This window comes from Triturus cristatus, chromosome 2_1, assembly GCF_964204655.1.
Source record: "Triturus cristatus chromosome 2_1, aTriCri1.1, whole genome shotgun sequence".
Classification (NCBI taxonomy): Eukaryota; Metazoa; Chordata; class Amphibia; order Caudata; family Salamandridae; genus Triturus; species Triturus cristatus.
Genome location: NC_140581.1, coordinates 16,123,484 through 16,147,259, shown reverse-complemented (window position 1 = coordinate 16,147,259; position 23,776 = coordinate 16,123,484). Strand labels below are relative to the sequence as shown.

Below are 23,776 nucleotides of genomic sequence, written 5' to 3'. Positions count from 1 at the left end.
TGCGCGCACTGTGCGGGCACGGTGGGCTCTTATAGATATTTATATGCTTTTAAATGCTATTTTCTCAGGAACTACTGAACAGATTGACACCAGACCTGCAAAAGGCACTTCCCTGACCTGAGGACTACCTCTCTGCCAAATTTCAAGTAATTCTGTTCAGCCGTTCGGGCTGTAGCTGCGACTAAAGTCCCTATGGAAAAATGCATGGGGAAAACTCGTTTTGGGACCCCCCTTTTTTCTCGGCCCCCGCTTGCCGAATCACCCCGAGACTTTCAGGGTAGGAGCTGGGCGGAGCGCCCCATTAGTTTTTAAAATTTCGCGAGGATTCGTCAACCGACGCAAAAGTTATTCAAAATAGAATTTTGAGATTTCCTATGGAAACTCAGTCCTAACTATAACTACCTACTGGCGACCGCCAGTAGGTAAAATAAATAAATATATATATATATATATATATATATATATATATATATATATATATATATATATATATATATATATATATATATATATATATATATATATATATATATATATATATGCTATTGTATGTAATGGTTATTGGGATATATATAAAAATGTGAATCATGCCACTCCTACACGCACCACTGTGAAAGTCTGGGACATGGTTGCAGGAGATGATAGGTGGACCTCGTTCCCCTCACCATTTACACACCTCCATTTTAATCCCGCATTCCCCCCGGGCCTGCAAGAGGGACCTTTTGATGCTTGGAGGGAGGGAGGGAGGGTGCCTTGCTTTGACTCATCTCTTTCATAATTTTGACCCCCTCACCTTTGACAACTGCCAGCGAGATTATGGCCTAGGGAGCACAGAGAGATATCACTATACCCAGTTAATGCACTGGGCCCTTACACCTAGAGTGCGAGAGGTAGCCACCCGCCCTCTCACAAAGTTTGAATCCTTCTTCACCAAGACCACTTCCATGAAAGGAGCGATTTCATTCATATACAAATTTCTACTCACTACCACACTCTCCCCGCGACCACGATACATTTCCATGTAGGAAGGAATACTGCAACGCGGTATTTCAGACGACGAAAGGGCGCACTTTTGGACCGACATCACGAGATTTAATCATTCCACAGAGCTTCGGGAAGCCCACCTGAAGACTATGATGGACTGGTATTTTCATCTGTCCAGGCTTAGACAGATCTTTCCCACCGCTTCCGATAGATGCTGGAGAGGGTGTGGGCTTCTGGGGGACTTCCAACAAATATGGTGGGATTGCCCGACTATTCGCTCCTTCTAGGAAGAAATACTTGCACATATTAAAGGCGTGGTAGGATACCCCATCCCAACCACCATGGCGGGGCTCCTTCTGGGGCTTCGCGAGCCTTCCCAAGAGCACCAGACCCGTGCAGATAAGACAATTGCGTGGCTCTGTATAGGAGCAGCGATGGTTACCCTGGCAGCTGCTTGGAAGAGAAAGGAAGCGCCAGCAATCTCCCTTTGGCATTCTCGTCTGTGGAAGCTGCTTAGCCTGGAACGAATGTCAGATGTCTTTAGAGACGACTTTAAGAACTTTGAATTTAAATGGACCCCCTAGTCGCCTTCCTTTCACGTGGACTACCATCGGCTGTCTGTCCTTCCAACATCAGAGCCCTTCATCTCTTTCAATTTTTAGCTGCCTCTCATACCACCAGTCAAATACACTATATAGATGCTGCCGCCACCATTGTAGGGGAGGGGGGAGGGGTTTTCTTTGAATTTGTTTCGGTTGCCTCCCAGTTGGGGGTTGTTTTTACGTGACTGTAGCTTATTCCCGGCGGCATCTTCCGATTGTAAGACATAGGACGCTTACCATCTCAAAAGAAAGATGAGATACATGCTGAATTGTATGATTCTAAAGATCTACCCCAAGCCCCGCTACTGTAAGAACGGTCACCTTCATTCAAGCAGACCGGGGTTGGGCTTATATTGGGTACTGTGCAGCCTTGTCGAACTCTGCAATACCCCCTGCGAGGGGTGATGTGATGGTACTGATGTATGATGTACTTTTGAAAAAGTTTAATAAAAATATGTTTGACAAAACAAAATGTGAATCATTGAATATAAGAGTTGTACTGAAGCTGCAGATTAGATTAGTGATCTGATCTTTTGATAGTCTGTGAAAATACATTACAGAGAATATGGATGAGTAGGTAGGTGGTGATAGCCCACACACACATGAAGCCAGTGAGCCAAGACTGCCCTACATGCGGCCAGTGGGATGCTAGACAGGCTGCAAAACTACAGGGCCAGTGGCCTATAGGTTCTACACAGTCAGTCACTAGAATGTGAGTGTCACAAACTGACATTGCAAGTTAGTGAGTAATGACCACCCCAGATATTATTGGCAAGTGAGTGTGGAAGACGATTCATTCTGTGAATGGAGAGCTCTGAGCTGAAGAGCCGCATGCACACGCTGAGGGGCGAGGAAGCTGGGCACCAAAGGCGGGGTACGGAGAGATGTCTGAGGATAATTACTCTGTGGCAATTTGTTTGGTGTCGTTCTGTAGGTACTCTCCGCTGCCACCATTGTAGCCAAGCACACATCTGCACTCTGCAACGCCTGCCGCCTGGCATCCTCCAGGACAGCCAATCCTGTGGCCAAGAGACAGTTTGTCCAGTCAGCAAAGGAGGTCGCCAACAGTACAGCCAACCTGGTCAAGACAATAAAGGTGAATGTTACTATCACAATGCAGAGGGCCGACTGGTACAGTGTCGAGTTTCTAAGAGGTTGCTTCATTCTTAGTCTCCAGTAATAGTCACATTGACCCTAAAAGAAAGTCACTGAATGATTTTAACATGAATCTGGGTCATTTGTGCTATTGTCTGTCTGTGAGCGGGTGAAATGTATTTACTTACGAATGACATTGTGTTGGGTATAATCATGTTGAGAAATGTTAAATGTTTCTCAGCTGCTCCCCTCTTTAGTGGTACATGACAGAGACTGTAGCAGAAGCCTTGCTCCTACTTAGAAGAACTGTAGCCTTTTTTGGGGAGTGAAACTGTAAGCCAGCCCCATACCGTTCAATCCTACTGAGTAACAGCGCAGCCAGGTCAGAGCAAGAGCTCCTGTCACTCCGGTAAACTAGTTGGAGGAACCTTGAGGCAGTATCCCCTGGAGTGATTTGCTGCGCTCTATAAATGTTCGATTCGCTGATTGTTTGAAGTATGTTCTCTTTCCTCAGGCACTAGATGGGGCTTTCAACGAAGGCAACCGTGAAAAGTGCAGGGCAGCCACTGTTCCCCTCATTGAAGCTGTGGATAACCTGACGGCCTTCGCCTCGAACCCAGAGTTTGCGAGCGTTCCTGCACAGATCAGCCCCGAGGTAAGGGCCCAGCAGGAAGATACTTATCTCTCCCCACAGATGTTGTAGAAAACTGCAGCGATCTGCATCGGCACCTCAAATAAAAGGAGGGTCTAGCTGGCAGCTGTGTGTGTCCGCTGAGAGTCCCGTTTACAGATATGTACTTTGGGTAACAGGACTTCCCCCACAGTGGGATTTCACGCTTGAAATGTGATGACTGTTGGACCTTCATGAAAGGATCCGTCCCTTCAGTAGATGGAGTTTGTCAGAGTTTATTCTAGTTTTTTACCAGTTCCTAGTTTCTTCTGTCTTTGTGCTACGAAGCGCTAAATTCAGGATGTGTATCTCTTTCTGTATAGGGCCTTCAGGCCATGGAACCCATTGTCACTTCTGCCAAGACCATGCTGGAGAGCTCCGCTGGACTCATCCAGACTGCTCGGTCCCTGGCCGTCAATCCCAAGGACCCTCCCAAGTGGTCAGTCCTGGCTGGACATTCCAGGACCGTCTCGGACTCCATCAAGAAGCTCATTACCAATATGAGGTGAGTGGATGCCACAAAACCATACAGGTACCCATTGTTCCTCCAGAGACGGGAGATTAAAGATGAAATATGGTTATACTTTACTCTTTTGAGAATGCTGGTTCAACTCTAACTCTGCCGTCATTTGTCACCTGCAGAGATAAAGCCCCAGGACAGAGGGAGTGTGATGAGGCCATTGAACTGCTGAACAAGAGCATCCGAGATGTGGACCAGGCCTCCCTCGCAGCCATCAGCCAGCAGCTTGCCCCACGGGAGGGCATTTCCGAGGAGGTGAGTGGTACATCTAGCCACTGTGCCTCCATGTATAATATGTGCCTGTGTGGCTCAAATTCTGACGAAACAAGTGTCTCTGAATGTTTTTCATTTAAGTTGCATTTCTCATCACCTCATTGATGCACAGAAATGTAGGTGAGTGCTTCCACTGATACGGACCTTACGCATCAACAAAAATGTGATCCACCACTGTCTCCATCCTCGCACTCATTATTAGGCCCGTTCCAATTTCAGATCACCGGGGTCTCAGGACTTTGACAAGGTGACTAAAATGCTCTTTTGTATCCTTACTTAAGTCCAGGGTCACAAGGGCCTTAAGTCTTTGCCAGGACACAGAGGCCATGCCAACCGCTTGGTATTCACACACATGCCTCCTTCATATCTCTCTAAAGCCTTCAAAGGGGAACAAAATATAGACTTTGGAAGCTTCCAGGAGTCCAAATGGTGTAGAACAGAGAGGATAGAGCCAGCAAACACTGTGTAAAACTTGTTTTAAACTCTTGGATCCGGTTCAAACTTGGAACGCTTCGTATTGGTGACGGTGGCTCCTTTGATGAAGAATGTTCTCATTGGAAGTAGCAGAGCTCGTCACTCGTCACTCTATCTTAGATGTACCAGAGCAAGGAGAAGCCTTAATTAGGGAAGGTAAGGATGTTCTCATTGGAAGCAGCAGCGTCACAGAGCTCGTCACTATATCTTCGAAGACGTACCAAAGCAAGGAGAAGCCTTAATTAGGGAAGGTAAGGATGTGATAATTGGAAGCAGCAGCGTTTCAGGAACTAGTCACTCTATCTTCGAAGACGTACCAAAGCAAGTAGAAGCCTTAATTAGGGAAGGTAAGGATGTTCTCATTGGAAGCAGCAGCGTTTTAGAGCTTGTCACTAAATCAATTAATCATTACATTTGTTAAGCGCACTACTTACCCATGAGGGTCTCAAGGCGCTGGGGGAGGGGAATGTTGCTACTGCTCGGAAAGCCAGGTCTTGAGGAGTCTTCTGAAGGTCAGCATGTCTTGGGTCTGCCGTAGGTGGATGGGAAGGGTGTTCCAGGTCTTTGCGGCGAGGTGGGAGAACGATCTGCCGCCGGAGGTTGCTCTTCGGATGCGGGGGACTGTGGCGAGGGCGAGGTCGGCAGAGCGGAGCTGGCGGGTGGGGGTGTAGAAGCTGAGTCATCCGTTGAGGTACGCTGGTCCGGTGTTGTGGAGTGCCGTGTGTGTGTGGGTGAGGAGCTTGAAGGTTATCCTCTTGCTGACGGGGAGCCAGTGCACGTCTCTCAGGTGGGGTGTGATGTGGCTGCGGCGAGGGATGTCGAGGATCAGGCGTGCAGAGGCGTTCTGGATGCATTGAAGCCTTTTCGGGAGTTTTGCCGAGGCTCCTGCGTAGAGTGCGTTTCCGTAATCCAACCTGCTGCTGACGAGGGCCTGGGTGACCGTTCTTCTCGTTTCTGTGGGGATCCACTTGTAGATCTTGCGGCGCATGCGGAGGGTGTTGAACTGCTTAGTCATGGAGAGGGTGGAGTCAAGGATGATCCCTAGGTTGCGTGTGTGGTCGGTGGATGTTGGAGCTGTTCCTAGTGCGGTTGGCCACCAGTTGTTGTCCCAGGTCGAAGGGGTGGGTCCGAGGATGAGGACCTCTGTCTTGTCAGAGTTCAGCTTCAGTTGACTGTTCCTCATCCATTCAGCGACGGCCTTCATTCCTTCTTGGAGGTTGGTTTTGGTGGTATGGGGGTCCTTGGTGAGGGAGAGGATCAGTTGGGTGTCATCGGCATAGGAGATTATGTTGAGGTCGTGTTGTTGGGAGACGTGGGCGAGCGGTGCCATGTAGATGTTGAACAGCGTAGGGCTGAGGGATGAGCCCTGGGGTAGGCCGCAGATGATCTCTGTGGCTTCAGAGCGGAAGTGGGGGAGGCGGACGCTCTGTGTTCTGCCTGAGAGGAAGGAGGTGGTCCAGTCCAGGGCCTTCTCTTGAATCCCGGCGCCGTGGAGGCGTATTCATAGTGTGCGGTGGCAGACTGTGTCGAAGGCGGCTGACAGGTCCAGGAGGATGAGGGCCGCGGTTTCTCCATTGTCTAGCAGGGTTCTGATGTCATCGATGGCGGCGTTGAGGGCAGTTTCGGTGCTGTGGTTGCTGCAGAACCCGGACTGGGACGGGTTCAGGATGATGTTCTCGAGGTAGCGGGTCAGTTGTTTGTTGACGGTCTTCTCGATGACCTTCGCCGGGAACGGGAGCAGGGAGAGGGCCCGAAGTTCTTGAGGTCCTTGGGGTCCGCCTTGGGTTTCTTGAGTAAGGTGTTGATCGCGGCGTGCTTCCAACTCTCCAGGAAGGTTGTTGTCTCGAAGGAGATGTTGATGGCTTTCCAGAGATGGGGTGCGATGGCAGTGCTGGCTTTGTTGAAGATGTGGTGTGGGCAAGGGTCTGACGGAGATCCGGAGTGGATGGTGTTCATGATCTTGATGATGTCGTCGTCGATGTTGGTCCAGAAGAGCAGGCGGTTGGTGCGGGGGGTGGTCGTGGGGGCGGTTGTCTCCGTGGTGGTCGGGGCGAATGTGGTGTTGAAGCTGTCGTGGATGTCTGCGATCATGCGATGGAAGAAGGTGGCGAGCGAGTCGCACAGGTCTTCGAAGGTGGGATGTCGTTGGTGTTGGAGCTGGGGTTCGAAAGTTCCTTCACGAAGTCGTACCAAAGCAAGGAGAAGCCTTAATTAGGGAAGGTAAGAATGTGATCATTGGAAGCAGCAGCGTCGCAGAGCTCGTCACTATATCTTAGAAGACGTAGTAAAGCGAGGAGAAGCCTTAATTAGGGAAGAAGCAGCAGCGTTGCACAGCTTGTCACTTTATCTTAGAAAAGATACTAAAGCAAGGAGAAGCCTCAATTAGGGAAGGTAAGAATGTGATCATTAGAAGTGTCAAAATTGCAGAGCTCGTCACTCTATCTTCGAAGACGTACCAAAGCACGGAGAAGCTTTAATTAGGGCAGGTAAGAATGTGATCATTGGAAGCAGCAGTGTTGCAGAGCTCGTCACTTCTTCACTCCATCTTTGAAGATGTACCAAAGCAAGGAGAAGCCTTAATTAGAAAAGGTAAGAATGTGATCATTGGAAGCAGCAGCGTCGCAGAGCTCGTCACTAGTCACTATATCGTAGAAGACATGCCAAAGCAAGGAGAAGCATTAATTAGGGAAGGTAAGAATGCCCTCGTCCTGCCCTAGGCTTTTCGCAGCTGGCCATTTCATGATGGCTTGACCATTTCACCACAAACTTTTAACTACCAGCCTTGGGTTTGGTGATAACTTATTTTGCAAGTGTGAATTTGTCACTAGAGTCTACCCACTCATTAATGGAGGAAAGCAGAATCCACTGAGGAACGTAGTTGAGTAATGGGAGGACTTTCTGATTATGCATTACACGGACTCCATGGGAAGTCATCCGTCTAGAGTCAAGTGACTATTTTTACAGCTTTGTGTCGGTAGGCAGAAGTCCGCAATGATGGTGCACAGCAGCAAGTACATTCATAAAAACAAACTTCATTATGGAGGCAGTCATTGTTGTCTGTCCCCTGAAAGCACCTCACTGTGGTGCCTGAAGCCCACAAGCATCGCTCCCCGTCAGTCACTAGATCATAAGTTCACAAACTGACATGGTAATTCAGTTAGTGGATAGTGAGACCATCTCTGGACACTCACTACAGGCCGGTGAGCAGGAGCTATAGCCTCTCACACTGTGGTCTTGGTGGCTCTGATGCTTCTCAGCGCTGCACCACCCTGGGCTCAGGACCACGGCTCCCAAGAAGAAATAAAAATCTGTCAAAGCGCTGCCCTCTGTTCGGGCGGAACCGCCTTCACTGCTGATACAGATGCCACCCAAGAATTAGACTACAACAGCTCCTTTAAAGCCATCGATGGTAGAGGAAATGATTCATATGGTCAGAGGGAATGTTCGGATGAACTATGATGATGCTCCTTTGACGGGCTCTGGGGTCTGCTCTCAGCCGTCAGAGGATGATGTTTCAGAGGCTGATAACCTCCTTCCCCACTATAAGAAGCATGCTGTCTTCTATTTGTCCTTACAGAATGCCAGGGACCTTGATCCTTCATCGGAATGCGACATTCCTTACCTCTCTGCCCTGCTTCCCTCTATTCCTTTCTCATGGAATGCTTTTGAAGCCTTGGAATTGACCTTGGTCGCTGCAGAGCTGAACTCTCAACATTCGGACTCATTGCCATTCATTGAAGCCCATTTGCATCCTGTTATTAATGCATGTGAGAACCCCTTTCAGGCCAAGCAGTTCTCAGACAGATAACCAAACATCATGGGCCTAGTCTGGGGGACGTTCGCTTGTGTCATCTCACATGTCACCAGACGTCTGTCCTCAAATCAGAACTCAAAGGCAAGACAAAGAGTTGCAGAAATCTCTAGAACTCTTTGCTTCTGGGAGCTTGACCCTCTGCACTGCTAATTCCACCTGCTTCCTGGACCTATATGTTTATGCCTTGTAGGCATTGGCAAAACTTACAATGTTCAGCTTACTAGACCACATGCAAAAGCTAATGACTGCTGTAGATGCACCCTAACAGATTTTGAAGTGAGTCCTGGCCTCTATGGACACCATTGCTCAGTCCATGGTATGACTGTCATGCTACATGTGCATGCTTGGATGCATTCCAGTGGCTTCTCCGAACATGTTCAAACCACACTCATGGGCATGGTCTTTGATGGCTAGTGGATGAACGAAGAGAATGCCAGCTCTCCTCTGGGGTGCTTCAAAAGCAGAAGAGCTACAGGTCACACACTTGGGCCTAGCCTTTCTGGCTTGACAATTTCTTCCACAATGTAGAACGTTTTGTGGCTACTCTATATTCTCAGCAAAGATGGTCTTCTCAGCTTATCCAGACAACCTGCGCTTATAACACTGCTTTTGGCTTGAAACTGTGGGAGCCCATGACCAGCAGCAGATCCACCGGCTCTGTGAATCAAGGGAGTGCCATGAGCAGCAGTAGATCCCGACCCTGTCACCCTCTACCAGCTTTGCTGCCTCAAGTCCTCTTCTACCCTCCTTCTTATAAAATTAATTTGCAGGGCTTGGTAAGAGGAGGGAGGAGAGTGTTTCCTCTTTTTCTACCAACTGGGTGACAATCATGACAAAGTCCTGCTGTGCCCCAAGGGCGGTTCCTACCCTTCCCTGTTCTCCCTGACTGGACTGCCCATTGTTACTCCTGCTCTTGCTCCCTGGCACACGCCTCAGCTTTGAAGGTAGAAGAACAAAGGAGCCATAGAGGTTTGGCCTCGGTGGAAGCAGGACACCAATTCTATCCCATTTATTCTTTGGTCCCCAAGAGTTCTGACACTCATCCTGAATCTATATTTTCTGAACCTGTTCACTCAGCAGAACAAGTCCAAGATGCCAATTCTTACTATCTCTGAATGCAGGAGACGGATTAGTCTTTCCCACTCAGACGCTACCTCGGGTACTTGTTCGGGTCCCAGAACTGCCAGTTCACAGTTCAGTTTAAGTTTCTTTATGAAAGTGCTGGTTGGGGAGACTGCTTCACTGCCTCCGTCAGCAGTCCATATATATCCATACCTGGATGACGAGGTAGTAAAAGCGGAACCCCAGCACTGGTTTGGAAACCCACTTTGCATGTGATGTCTCTTCCACAGCCTGGTATTTACCATCCTCGCCCAAAAGCCTCACCTCTTTCCCTTTTATACACAGGCTGATCTTCACAAGGGTGGAATTGGATATGCTCAATCAACAAGGAGCTACAGAGGGAAAGAACAAACAGGTCGCCCCCCACTCACTACGCTATATGTATACACAAAAGACCTGTTCATTACAGGCTCCTCATCTAGAGGCTAATTGTATAAGCGGAGGAAGGAGTTCTGTCACACTTTTTCCTACCACTCCTCACTTTCATTCGAAGTAGTGTCCTCACACTCCACTGCGTAGATTATCTACATTCGCTAAAAACTTAATCACATGACAGTCACTGTGTCTCCATACCCCCTAAACATATAGGGATGTTTACTCAATACCATGTCAGAGAAAGGTTACATCAGTTTATTTGTAAACCTAAAAAACTTTTTCTATGTGAAAAAAGGACAAGATGGCACCTCACGTGCGCACCACCAATAGAGCTTGCTGATTGGTACTCACCAGCTATGCCCAATTGTCTCATCATTGGTAACCATCTTGCCTCAAATTAAATGTGTCCCAAAAAAGTGCAAAGAATTATACCAAGTGTGGTGTTTGAAAAACACAAGACCCCGTGATTTTAAAATTGAAATAAGTGTCACACATAACACCTTTATTATTCACGCGTGCACTTATTCAAACTAAAAATTGGCTGCCTTGTAGCAAACCTTTAGGCCGACATGTTTCATTGCCAATTTTAATTTCAGGAAATTTCGTCAGGGCTGAAGGGTCTTTTAATCACCAATCAGGGACACTGGTATTGTTCCACAAGTGACTGTCCAGCGTAGACAAAAACACACAAACTGCAATAGGTCACTTCACCAACTTCGTCACTCTGAAGAAGTAAAAAGTTGATACACATCATTACACAATATAGGTATAATCATTACCATGTGGGGACCAAGTCGCTCGTACCAGCCCACCACTTTGTCACAACGAGAAAAACTCCAAACGTGAGCTCCTCGTGTAGGTAAGTACGCTACTGTCGTACTCAGTCTAGAAAACAAATGGGACAATCAAGTTTCTCCATCACGTTTGTGCCCGATTCGATATGTCGATCTACATTTACCGATATATACACATGCCCGTTAATTCAGCCTCATTTCAGGTCAATACAAACGATCCACCTTCAAACCAAACACGCCCACTGACTTATTTCAAATCGGGAGCTCTCAACATCTGACCACCTTCCTCAAAACGCCCACTTACTGACTTTGAAACTGAGGCGCTCCGCGTCTTACCACCTCCTTACACCGCGGCGCGTTAGTCATCTCTCGCTCACAGCGTACTGGCTTCCCGATCTAGAAATAATGCCGGTGTCGTCATTGCATCACGTTGCCCTTCTCTCTCTATGGCGGCCATCTTGGAATGGATCCTGTATTCGTAAATCTCATTACACAGACGCCCAACTAGTTTGAGTCGAAGGGCTTTTCTTCATTTTCAAAAAGTTTTTTTTAAAAACTGACATTTCTTCAAAACAACGAACATTTTTTTTAAAACTGACATCTTTTCAAAAAACCGGAAGAGATCACAAACTAGCAACTAGATCTTTCATTCTTATTGTGGACACGCTATGCTCAATGCCTCAAGCTACATACTCCACTTGTTCATATGTGTTCTCATCAACCCTAGGGGCCATTTTCAAAAGAGGAACCTTACATCATATTTCACTCTATTGTGACTCATCAGGCCATATTCAAAGGGAAACACTTTTTCACCCTCCTTCCCTTTAGAACTGTGGCTAAAACAACCTTGATGAATTACTTGGAACTCCTGCAATACAAATTTACTGCCAAACATCAATTGCATTATGTACCATCCTCCAGGATACCAAAGAAAAAACTATTTAGTCACACAAATATCTCAAAATGTGGAACTGCGCCTAGTACATCAGACTCAACTTCTGATTTTATTCCACTCTATAAAATCATCTTTAATCCTGTCTGATCACATTTCTCTTGGAAAATCCACCGTGCCCCCACCACTTTTTCTAGCGCGACCCACGTGAATGGATGTTTGTGTTCATTACAGTGTTGTACCAACTTAGTGGATAGTTTACCAACTCTGATCGTACTCAGGTGTTCCTGTATTCTGACCTTGATTTTTCATGTAGTGAGCCCTATATATGTTAGTCCACACTGGCAAGTCAACCTGTACACGACATTCGCCGTATTACAGTTGCTGAACTGAGTCAAATGCCATACTTTTGTACTTTTCCAGAGGTCAAAACCACACTCCGTCTTTTTCGGCAGACTACACACTGAACACATTCCACACGGGTAATGTCCAGGAGGGTACTGGACATGACCTGCATTGAGGCCCTGCAGAGGGTCACTCTTTTTCATGATGCGGTTTCAGATGAAGAGATTCTCCAGCTCAAGTACAGGTCTTTCATTGTGTTTACCCAGATCTACATTCGTAGATAGAGCCCACCAATCTTTTGTTGGGTCGTTCTTTCAGCCCTCTGCGAGTGGAGGCTAATGTGGTCACAGACACCTCTTCGCTGTGCTTGGTGCACATCTGGGCACAGGTATGGCAAGAGGCCTTTGGTCTGCGTCGGAACAATGCCTGCACATAAATGTGCTTACGGTTAGGGTGTAGGCCAGCTGGCACTGAAGGTATCTCTGCATCTACATCAGGGAGCTATATTCAGGTTCTGTCCAACAACCCTGATTAAAAGAGACATAATCTCAGACATGCGCCTTTGTTTCTTTTAATTAGGGCGGGAGACCCACTGATTAAAATAGTCTTTGCTGGTACTCCCTTGCCTGTTTTAAAATTTCTTTCAGGTTATATACCTCCACACTTTCATTTACACTAATTAGGCCCCTCAACGCCACGGCACCAAACGGCATTTGGAATTAAAAGAGCTCCGCCAAAGAGCCCCTCATAGGGAGCCTGTCGGGTATTGCAGCGCCGACCTGAGGAGGAGCTGCCCATATGATGAAGCATGACACCTTGCCGGGTGTGACACGGCCCTGTATTCAAAGAGGAGAAATCATCATCATCCTCCTACATTTCATGACCACATAAAACCAGTTTTCCCTTGTTTCAATATTAGGAACAGCATACCTTTTGTATCTTCATCTGCAACCCCTGTCTCATCCCCGAGAACAACGCGGCTTCCTGCGAGTCCTGTATCACTTTTAGCTGCAAGAAGAAATTAGGGTACAGAAGGGTAAGATGCTGAGCTCATCTAAAGATGCAACAGCAGTCATCCGCTAAACACTGGATATTATCGGCGAACAAGAGATAGAGGAGGCTAGGCCCTCCAGAGTACTGGTGCATCATCCATTGCAGAGACTCTCTTCAAGTGCATCTGAGGGAGAAAAACTTGAGGGAACGCCTTCAGTCGTGGCGGCTGTAGGGCTGAAGACTAAAAAAAGAAACCTTATCATCCGGATCATTACTGCCTCTGGCCGACACCAAGACAAGGCTTCTTAGTCAAGCAGACTTCAAAGGAGAGGGGTCAACACCACCACACCTCTACGCCCTCACCAGAAAAGGCTCTCAAGGGTCCTCATTCAGGGCCGAAGTTGAGGCCGAAGCAGCACTCAAGGCTAGTTTCAGACCATTGACGACGAGATTGGATTGATAGAGGCACCCATTCCTGAAAGGCTAGCAGAACTAATACCTTGCCCTCTTCCACTGCCTCGTGCACCTGGGCACTCACCTACAAATCAAGAACACCCACACAGCCTCTTCACCTCCACTGGCCACCGCCTCCACCACGCCCATATTCTCCAAACCTTCACCTCCACTGCAGTCTCTAGAGGGATTAGTCCACTCTGCCTCTGACATTGGGAGCCTTTATGCTGATGGAGACCCACAGGATTAAACTTGGGGGAAGGAGCTGGGGATGACCTGTCCAGATGAGCCAAATCTTGAGCCTCATCCAGCCCCGCCATCTCCCCAGATTATAAAACTGCTCATCATGCCGTTCATCTAGAGGGTCCGCACGATTCAAGATAACCTTTTAGGAGAACCCTCTCAAAGACTGAACGCAGAGTTCAGTGTCTACCTATGCTCAACAGCATTGGTGGCTTCTTGACCTCAGCTACTCCAGGGGCACGCTCCTCTGACTCCCTGCCCCACCCAAAGCTGATGGTGGTGATGGATGCATCACTGCTGGGTTGGGGAAGTCGTCTGGGAGAGATGGGAGATTTGAGGACCCTGGCCTCTGGTGGAGTCCCAGCTCCATATCGATCTGTTGGAGCTGCAGCTTCTCTTCCAGGGGATCCTCATCAATAGTCATAAGCATTAGAATATTCCCGCCCATGTGCGGGATCCCGGAAACAGTATATTATATGTGCCCCACATATACATATCCATACATATATACCTATATGTATACACAAGCAAATGCAGCCCCTAACACCCTAGAGCTGAATCATGCTGTAAGGAATTTCCACTACACATTAGAAAAAATAGCATTATAAACATGAGAAACAACATTATAACTTGTTTGGAAACTGTTTTAATGCTTAGAAAACAGCAGAAATTCTTAGAAAACACTGAAAGCATAGGAAGCTCCCAGGCTGCATTGCAAATACCCAGTCTAAAAAGACTGAAAAGCTAACTCATAGCTGTATAGTAAAAACTGACACCGTGCCTTTAAGGCACACCTGACCCCCACCTTCCCATCATGCCTCAGGGGTGACAGTTAGGTCAGTTGTTCTTTCCGGCTCCTTCTAGAAGGATCCTGGCAACAGAGCTCCACTTTTTTCTGAGTTTGTCAGAAAATATTGTCTATTTTTTCAATTCTTTTTCCCTTACTTCGACGTTTCACAGCTAAGTCAGTAAGAGGCTGCCTTTTTTTAGGCTTATTTGGGCATTTTTTCCACTTCAAATGCCTTCTCTTTTCGATCCTTGCCCTGCCTGTGGCAAGAAAAAGGCCGCGACTGACTCTCACAGGGTCTGTATCCTGTGTCTGCCGGAGGACCATGATTCCAGCACATGTCCTCACTGCCAGGGCCTGTCCAAAAGAACTTTGAAGGACAGAGAGCGAAGTCGCGCTTATGGCCTGGCACAACCATCTAGAGGCCGATCTCCGGTGAAGAAGGGCTCCAAGAGGCATAAAAAATCATCTAGAAGCAAGTCCTCTCGTCCTTCCGCCTCAGCGTCGGGCTCGGCGCTGGGAAAAGATGTTCCGGTAGGTCATATTTCGAAAAAGAAGTTCTCGACAGCGGGCTCGCCGTCGAGAGCAGGTACGACGTCGACGTCGAAGTCCAGACCGCCATCGTCAACTCGGCGACGATCGGCGTCGAGATCCAGAGCGGCGTCGAGATCCAGATCCTCTCCGCCGTCGTCAACCCGGCGACGTTCGGCGTCGAGAGACACCCCCCCTCCGCCGTCGTCAACCCGGCGACGATCGGCGTCGAGAAGCAGGGAACCTCCGCCGTCGTCAACCAGGCGACGATCGGCGTCGAGGAGCAGAGAGCCTCCGCCGTCGTCAACCCGGCGACGATCGGCGTCGAGGAGCAGAGAGCCTCCGCCGTCGCCAACCCAGCGGCGTTCGGCGTCGAGGAGCAGGGACCCTCCGCCGTCGACATCTCGACGTCGATCGGCGTCGAGGAGCAGGGACCCTCCGCCGTCGTCAACCAGGCGACGACCGGCGTCGAGGAGTGTCACCCCTCCGTCGTCGAGGGCACCATCCCCACCGTCGTCGAGGCTTCATCGACGTTCGACGTCGAAGCAGCAGGATCCTCCGCCGTCGTCCTCCAAGCGGCGTTCGGCGTCGAGGTTGGCATCGGTATCGACGTCGAGAGTGGCAGCATCTCCGCCGGCGTCCCCGCGGCGTCCGGCGTCGAGGGAGAGAGAGCCTCCGTCGTCGGCTTCACATCGCCGCTCGACGTCGAGGCGGCAGGCTTCGCCCACGGAACATGGCCGCCGGTCCACGTCGAGACGGCGTTCGACGTCGAGAGAGTCCCGGCGAGACAGGAGAGGACACCACGGATCGTCGTCAAGACCGCGCTCGACGTCGAGACAGGCCTCAGACAAGTCGGTGGTCCTGGTTACGGAGTCGGCTTCTCGCCACTCCTCCTCCCACTCAGAGGCCTCTCCACGACCAGCAAAGCCACGAGAACCTGCAGCTCAACCCCGTAGGTCTTCTCCTCAGACTCAGACCGTTACTCTGTCGCCCAGATGGCTACTACCAGCACATCATTGGCTAGACTCAGAGCCTACAAGGAGGATGCGGGAATACATCAGCCCAGTGCATGATTCTCCGCTGCAACGCCTGGTGGCGGCTGTGGACAGAGCTAGTCCCCCCAGGCCAGCGCGTCCGAGATCTCCGGACTACAGGCGACGCAGATCGCGCTCCCCCAGACGGGAGGAGCGTTCACCTGGGTCAAGGGCGCGTGATCATCACCGGAAGCGCAAAAGGACTCCATCATCGTCCTCTTCCTCGTCCTCCAAGTCCTCCATCAGAAACTATTCTCCCACGCTCACGGACAGCCCAGTGTCCAGGGTCTCTCCCGTAGACGACATCAACACCTACCAGGAAGTGTTGCAGCGGGGAGCACTGAAGCTGGGGATTGAGATGTCAGTCCCCCAAGTCACAACCTCGGTGATTTTTGAAACACTTCACCAAAAGTCTGCCTCTCGTCCGCTGCTACCTTTGGTCCCAGGAATCATGGAACCAGTCATGGACACTTTTCTCACCCCGGCGACTGTCAAAGCCGTTCCGGCTCGTATCCTAAAAAAATACAAGCCAGCTACCTCTGACCCCGTCTTTGTAAAGACAGACCCACCTGCGGACTCCGTCATAGTGGCAGCTGCCAGGAAGGGTCAGACGGCGTCGGCCTCCTCCTCCGTCCCTCCAGACAAGGAGAGCAGAACCCAGGACTCATGGGGACGCAGGACCTGCTCTTCGGCGGCGGCAGCCCTCAAGATCTCCAGCGCGGCGGCGCTTCTGGGCAGGTACGATAGGGCCCTCTGGGATTCGATGGAACGTTTCAAATCCAAGCTTCCCAAGGAGGACCAAAAGGACTTTGAGGAGATTGTTACTGAAGGGGCACTGGTGGCTAATCAGTCGATTAGCACAGCGGCGGATGGTGCGCTAATCTCAGCCCACTCTTATACACACGGCGTCTGCGCCAGGAGGTCGTCCTGGTTGCGTCTGACAGGGCTCAAGCCAGACGCACAGCAACGGATTTTAAACCTCCCGTTCTCTGGCAACTCCCTCTTCGGCACTCACACGGATGAGGAGATGGGGCGCATGAAAACTGAGCTGGACACTCTCAAAGCCGTGGGCTTGGAGAAGAAAAAGGAGTTCAAGCGCCGTTTTCGACCCACCCAACGCAAGGGGCCTCAACAGAGGGTTCAAACCCCTCAGTGGTCTCAGAGCAAACCCCAAGGGAAAACCCAGTTTCGAGGCGGAAAGTCTGGCAGAGGCAGAGGTGGACACCAACAACAGTCCTCCACTGCCACAAGAGGAGGAAAGTCATGAGCTGTGGCTTCCTCTACGACCGTTGCCCACTCCAGTGGGAGGAAGTGCGTCGCAACATCTAGCAGAGTGGGTCAGCATCACAAAAGATCGCTGGGTGCTGAATATACTGCGTCATGGATATGCGCTACGTTTTCGAGCGCTTCCCAGAGACATCCCGCCAAAGAGGTCCCGTCCTCACCACCTAAACCTACTCAAGCAGGAAGTGAGGTCCCTTCTGCAAAAGCATGCCATAGAAAGGGTTCCTCCTTCACAGGTCGGAAAAGGAGTGTACTCCCGGTACTTCCTGGTGCCCAAGAAAGATCAAGAGCACAAGTTTCGGCCGATTCTGGACCTTCGTCTCCTAAACAAAGTCATCGTCAAGGAGAAGTTCCGTATGTTGGCGCTTCACCAAATATGTCCACATCTACAAGTCGGAGATTGGATGTGTTCGGTGGACCTCCAAGATGCGTATTTTCACATTCCAATAGCAAAGCATCACCGCAGGTACCTGCGGTTTGTGGTAGGAGACAAGCACTACCAGTACAAAGTGCTTCCATTCGGACTCAAGTCGGCCCCGCGAGTCTTCACCAAATGTATGGCAGTGGTGGCGGCCTGCCTACACAAGCAGGGTCTCTTCGTCTACCCGTACCTGGACGACTGGTTACTGAAGGCTCCAACCCAGCAACAGGTGAAGAAAGACTTCCAAATCTGTCTAAGGCAGTTGCACGCTCTCGGCCTTCACGTCAACATGGCGAAGTCCGTGCAGCGGCCTACTCAGTCCATCCACTACCTTGGCTCCGTTCTGGACACAAGCGTGGGAAGAGCGTATCCTTCGGAGGAGAGACTGTCTTCAATGAAGAAAAAATGCAGGCTTATGCAGCAGATGCGGAGGCCGTCAGTTCGGCAGGTAGCATCTCTGCTGGGTTCCATGGCGTCCTGCATTTTTCTGATTCCCCACGCCAGGCTGCGGATGAGACCTTTGCAGCAAGCTCTGGAGGATCAATGGGATCAGTCCACAGGTCGTTGGGGAGATCGGATCTCTCTCCCCCAGGTAGCGAAATCTTCCCTAACATGGTGGACTCGTCAGAACAATCTGTTGGTGGGAGTCCCGTTTCACCAGCCACTTCCGGTACAATCAGTGGTGACAGACGCGTCGCTACAAGGATGGGGAGCCCACATGGGGTGCCTCCAGATACAAGGTCAGTGGTCTGCAAAAGAACAGGGCTACCACATAAATATGCTAGAGCTTCGGGCAGTCCACCTTGCTCTAAAAGCGTTCCTCCCAGCAATCGAGACCAACTCAATCCTGGTGCAGACCGACAACACCACGACCATGTTTTACCTGAACAAACAGGGCGGGACTCGGTCACGGCCCCTCTCCCTGGAGGCGCAGGCGATCTGGCACTGGCTGCTTGCCCGGAACCTCTCGGTGGTGGCAGTACACCTTCCAGGGGAATTGAATATCAAGGCAGACGCACTCAGCAGGCATTTCGAAGATCAGCCCGACTGGGTGCTGCACGACGACGTGGTGGCGGACCTGTTCCGTTGGTGGGGTCGTCCAGACATCGATCTGTTTGCAGACGACGAAAATTCAAAATGCCACGCCTTCGCGTCCAGATTCCACCGTCCAGGGACCAGGGGGAATGCTCTTTTGATGGACTGGTCAGGGACATTTGCCTACGCCTTTCCGCCCCTGCCTCTGATTCCGAAGGTGGTATCCAAGCTGCTCAGATCCGACATGAAGATGATCCTCATAGCTCCGGACTGGCCGCGCCAGTGGTGGTACCCGGACCTTCTTCATCTCTCGGTTCGACCTCACAGGCGGCTGCCTTGCAGGCCGGACTTGCTGTCCAAGATGGGCGGGAGGATTCTGCATCCCAACCTTCCCTCACTGAACTTAACGGCATGGCTCCTGAGGTCCTGCAATACGGACATTTAGGTCTACCTCCTGACTGCATGCATATTCTCAAGGAAGCGAAGCGACCCTCCACAAGAGCGTCTTATGCGTTTAAGTGGAAGAGGTTCTTCATTTGGTGTAGGGAGAATCACCATGATCCTACAAAGGGGCAGGAGGACGTCATCCTTCCGTACCTCCTTCACTTAGCTAGATCAGGCTTGAAGTATGCATCCATCAGGGTCCATTTGTCTGCCATTACAGCTTACAGGAGGTCTCCCAGTCAACCTTCTTTTTTCCAGATGCAGGTGGTCAAGGACTTCTTGCAGGGGTTGAAAAAAGTTTACCCCCCTGTTCGAAACCCTTCACCTCCGTGGGAGTTGAACTTAGTGTTATCCAAGTTGATGGGCCCACCTTTTGAGCCGATCCACAAAGCTTCTTTACAGCATCTGTCGTGGAAGGCGGCTTTTCTGGTAGCCATTACATCGGCACGCAGAGTAAGCGAAATCCAGGCTCTGTGTACTAAAGAGCCGTACACAGTTTTTCACCAGCACAAAGTGGTCTTAAGGGCACATCCATCCTTTCTCCCTAAGGTAGTGTCTGATTTTCATATTAATCAGTCCATTTCTCTGCCATCCTTCTTCCCGAATCCAGCGACCCCGGCTGAGCGGTCGCTCCACTCCTTAGACCTCAAAAGGGTACTTAAATTCTACCTGGCAAGTACCAGAGGCATTAGGAAGACGGACCAGCTGTTTGTCAACTATGGCGCCATGAGAACAGGCTTCCCAGCAGCTAAGCGATCCATTTCCAGATGGATTGTTTCTTGCATTACCCTAGCCTACCAGCTGGCGAAAAGGCCCTTACCTTTGGCCCCTAAGGCCCATTCTACTAGGGGGAAAGCGGCCACAGTAGCTTTCCTGCATGACGTTCCTATGGCAGAGATCTGCAAGGCGGCCACTTGGAAATCGGTCCATACTTTTACCAGGCACTACTGCCTCGAATCCGATTCCAGGGCGGATGCCCAAGTAGGCCAAGCCTCCTTGAGGAACCTGTTTGGGTAGCTGAGCTATCTGAGCATACTGTCCCTTCTCTGTTTTTTTCTTTCCTTTGCCCGCAGGGAGATGAGGTGAGGCTCGCTATTCTATTCTAATGCTTATGACTATTGATGAGGATCCCCTGGAAGAGAAGGATTAGTTACTTACCTGTAATCCTAGTTCTCTTCCAGGGGTATCCTCATCAAAGTCATAAGCAACCCTCCCGCCTCCCCGGGCAAAGGTGTGATAGTTTTCAGAGGTTATTATTTTCTTTGTGCCATGACTTTTCAGTCTCCGCAAAGAACAACTGACCTAACTGTCACCCCTGAGGCATGATGGGAAGGTGGGGGTCAGGTGTGCCTTAAAGGCACGGTGTCAGTTTTTACTATACAGCTATGAGTTAGCTTTTCAGTCTTTTTAGACTGGGTATTTGCAATGCAGCCTGGGAGCTTCCTATGCTTTCAGTGTTTTCTAAGAATTTCTGCTGTTTTCTAAGCATTAAAACAGTTTCCAAACAAGTTATAATGTTGTTTCTCATGTTTATAATGCTATTTTTTCTAATGTGTAGTGGAAATTCCTTACAGCATGATTCAGCTCTAGGGTGTTAGGGGCTGCATTTGCTTGTGTATACATATAGGTATATATGTATGGATATGTATATGTGGGGCACATATAATATACTGTTTCCGGGATCCCGCACATGGGCGGGAATATTCTAATGCTTATGACTTTGATGAGGATACCCCTGGAAGAGAACTAGGATTACAGGTAAGTAACTAATCCTTCCTGCCCTCCATCGAGGCCCGGGTGGTGCAGGTCGTCACGGACAGTTCCACCGCCTTGGGGTGTCTAAGGTGAGGAATCTGCAGGTAAAGAATCACCTGAAAGAGCTTTACCGAAGGTAAGTAACTTATTCAAAGGGTAACTAACCTTTTTCTTACCGGCCAGAAGAATTGCTACCAAAGGTATGTAACTTTTTTGTTTCTGTACAAATGTTGACAATCCAGCCTTCACTTTGGTTGTAATGGAAACATGTTAAATGCAAATACCTGCTCTCTGGCATGCACATGTAGCTATACTTCCCTTTATGTTCCTGTCCTACTTCTCCCCCTCCATGTCTTTGCTTGCGGTATCTTTTCCCCATCTTGCACACTCTTTCTCTCTTGCTCTTTGTCGCTATGTATTATTGCTCTCTCCGCAGCTTCCCTGATGGCTGTGTACTGAGCTGTTCTTCATCTCTCCTTCCCAGGCCTTACACACGCAGATGATGGCCGCTGTGCAAGAGATCAGTAACCTCATTGAGCCTGTGGCTGCTGCCGCCAGAGCGGACTCTTCTCAGCTGGGACACAAGGTAAGTGTTCTGGCCGTTGAGAGATGCCTGTTCCATTGAGAAACAGCTGCTCTGTGAGGAAGCTATCCGGCCTTCTCCCTGCTCTCGGGGTAGGGTATATGGAACCATCCAAACATGTGACTGCTGGGGGCAAGGTGTGAGAGAGCCTTAAATCCATATTGTAGGAAAGTGGGTTTCTGTTGCAGTAACTGTAAGACCCGGCAACTTTTGGCATGTTTCCCCTGTCATTTTGCTGGTTGTGTCTCTGCACACTTTCTCACTGCTAATCAGTGTTAAAGTGCAAGTGCTCCACTGTAAATTGAGTTTATGTATTGGTGTTTTCATAGTTGGTTTATTTGATTTACCTCTAAATCCCTAGTACAGTAAACTGTGTGTGCCCAGGGCCTGTAAATGAAATGCTACTATTGGGCCTGCAGTTTTGGTTGTGCCGCCTCATACAAGCAGCCCTTCAAAGGGTTCTCACACCTGCACTGCAGTGTCTGCTCGCAGTCAATCAATCAATCAGTGACCTTTATAGAGCGCGCTATTCACCCTTGAGGGTCTCAAGGCGTTGAAGCGGAGGGGGGGGGGGGGGGGGGGGTGCTGCTACTGCTCGAATGGCCAGGTCTTGAGGTGTTTCCTGAAGGTGAGATGGTCCTGGGTCAGTCGTAGGTGTGCGGGGAGGGAGTTCCATGTCTTGGCTGCCAGGTAGGAGAACGATCTTCTTCCGGTGGTGGTTCTGCAGATCCGTGGGACGGTGGCGAGGGCGAGGCTGGTGGAGCGGAGCTGGCGGGTGTGGGTGTAGAGCGAGAGGCGGTTGTTGAGGTATTCGGGGCCCATGTTGTGGAGCGCTTTGTGTGCGTGGGTGAGGAGCCTGAACGTGATCCTTTTGTTGACGGGGAGCCAGTGGAGGTCTCTCAGGTGGGCGGATATGTGGCTGTGGCGAGGGATGTCGAGGAGTCGTGCGGAGGCGTTCTGTAGGCGCTGCCTATTGTTACTGCCATGGCGACCTGGCCAGTGCCCCCACCTGCCATGCCCCAAACCTTTCCTTGCATGTAAGGCACCCCTCAGGTATGCCCAAGGTACTCTCATGGGCAGGGTGCAGTGTATGTGCAGGGTAGGACATGTACTGGTGTGTGTGACATATCCGGATTGTGAAATACAGTGTATTTCTTTTTCACTATTGAAAGGCTATCTGTCCCATAGGATATAATGGAAGATACTCTGTAACATCTTACAAGTATAACTTCCAGTGGGACAAAATAGAGAAATGGAATTTGGGCTCTCTGAATTCAGAATTTAATAACACATCTTTTAGTAAAGGTGGTTTTTAAATTGTGTTTGAAAATGCCACTTTTCAAAAGTGGCTATTTTCTTGCTTAGCCATCCTGTGTGCCTCTGCTAGTTTGTGGATTGACTGTCTGGTTTTGGAGTGGCAGGGGCTGAGGATATGCATTCTCGTCAGGAAGCCACTGGGGGGGGTTGAGGTGTGTGACTTCCTTGATGAGTTAGGGCTGGGTGAATAAACCTGGGCTGCATTTAGAGTAGTAGGAGAAGATTTCCTTGCACCTGAATAGGCCTGGTCTGCCTTACACAATGCAGTCTTCACCTTCTGGCAGAAAGCTGGGCCAGAGAGGACAGAAGTGGTTTGGACTAAGCACAGAGACTCTCTGCCACAAGAGAACAAAGAGAAATGTGGTATAAATATTTGGGCCCAGAACTTTAGAACTCTTTTGGACTCTTGCCAAGAGGAAGAGCTGGAGAAGCTGTGAGAAGGAACTTCCACTCCACTTTGCTATGTGCTTTGCTTTGTTGGCCTGCAGTGGCTGCTTCTGTCTTGGACAGTGAAAGGACTGGACTTGAACAGTCTGCAACTCCTTTTCTTTGAGTATCTCCAAGGGCTTGAGGCAGAGCTTGCCCCCTGTCCAAGAGCACTCGGGAACAGCAAAGACTTCAAGTTCATCTACTGCCAGCACTGGGGACTGTGTGTTTTGTGCTGCAACAGAAGAAAAAAAGCAACCTGGTGCTGTCATAGAGGCTGCTACCAGCTCCGTGTCCTAAGGGCACTGCAGTGGGCACCGCCACACTTCGCACCCCAACCCTGGTCTAACTAACTATACTGTTCGGCGCCACCAAGCCTCTGCTTGCTTTGGGACCTGTGGGCAATGCACTTTGCACCACCACCCTGATATCCCCGACTATCAGGCTCACCTCGACGCCGCTGCCTGCACCATGGTTAGAGGGCACCGCTCGTAAGTTACATAACGCACC

At 49.8% G+C, this 23,776-nt stretch overlaps 1 protein-coding gene across 7 annotated transcripts in view; it reads left to right on the top strand.

Annotated features, from left to right (window-relative positions):
• Window positions 1-23,776, top strand: part of TLN1 (talin 1) — an 880,838-nt gene that overhangs the window by 585,037 nt on the left and 272,025 nt on the right. For all 7 annotated transcript variants that reach the window (XM_085627686.1, XM_085627681.1, XM_085627685.1 and 4 more), the window contains 5 exons: window positions 2,521-2,682; window positions 3,196-3,336; window positions 3,675-3,856; window positions 3,994-4,126; window positions 21,425-21,526. In XM_085627686.1, the coding sequence (XP_085483812.1) occupies window positions 2,521-2,682; window positions 3,196-3,336; window positions 3,675-3,856; window positions 3,994-4,126; window positions 21,425-21,526 (720 nt within the window). The remainder of the gene's footprint in view (window positions 1-2,520; window positions 2,683-3,195; window positions 3,337-3,674; window positions 3,857-3,993; window positions 4,127-21,424; window positions 21,527-23,776) is intronic.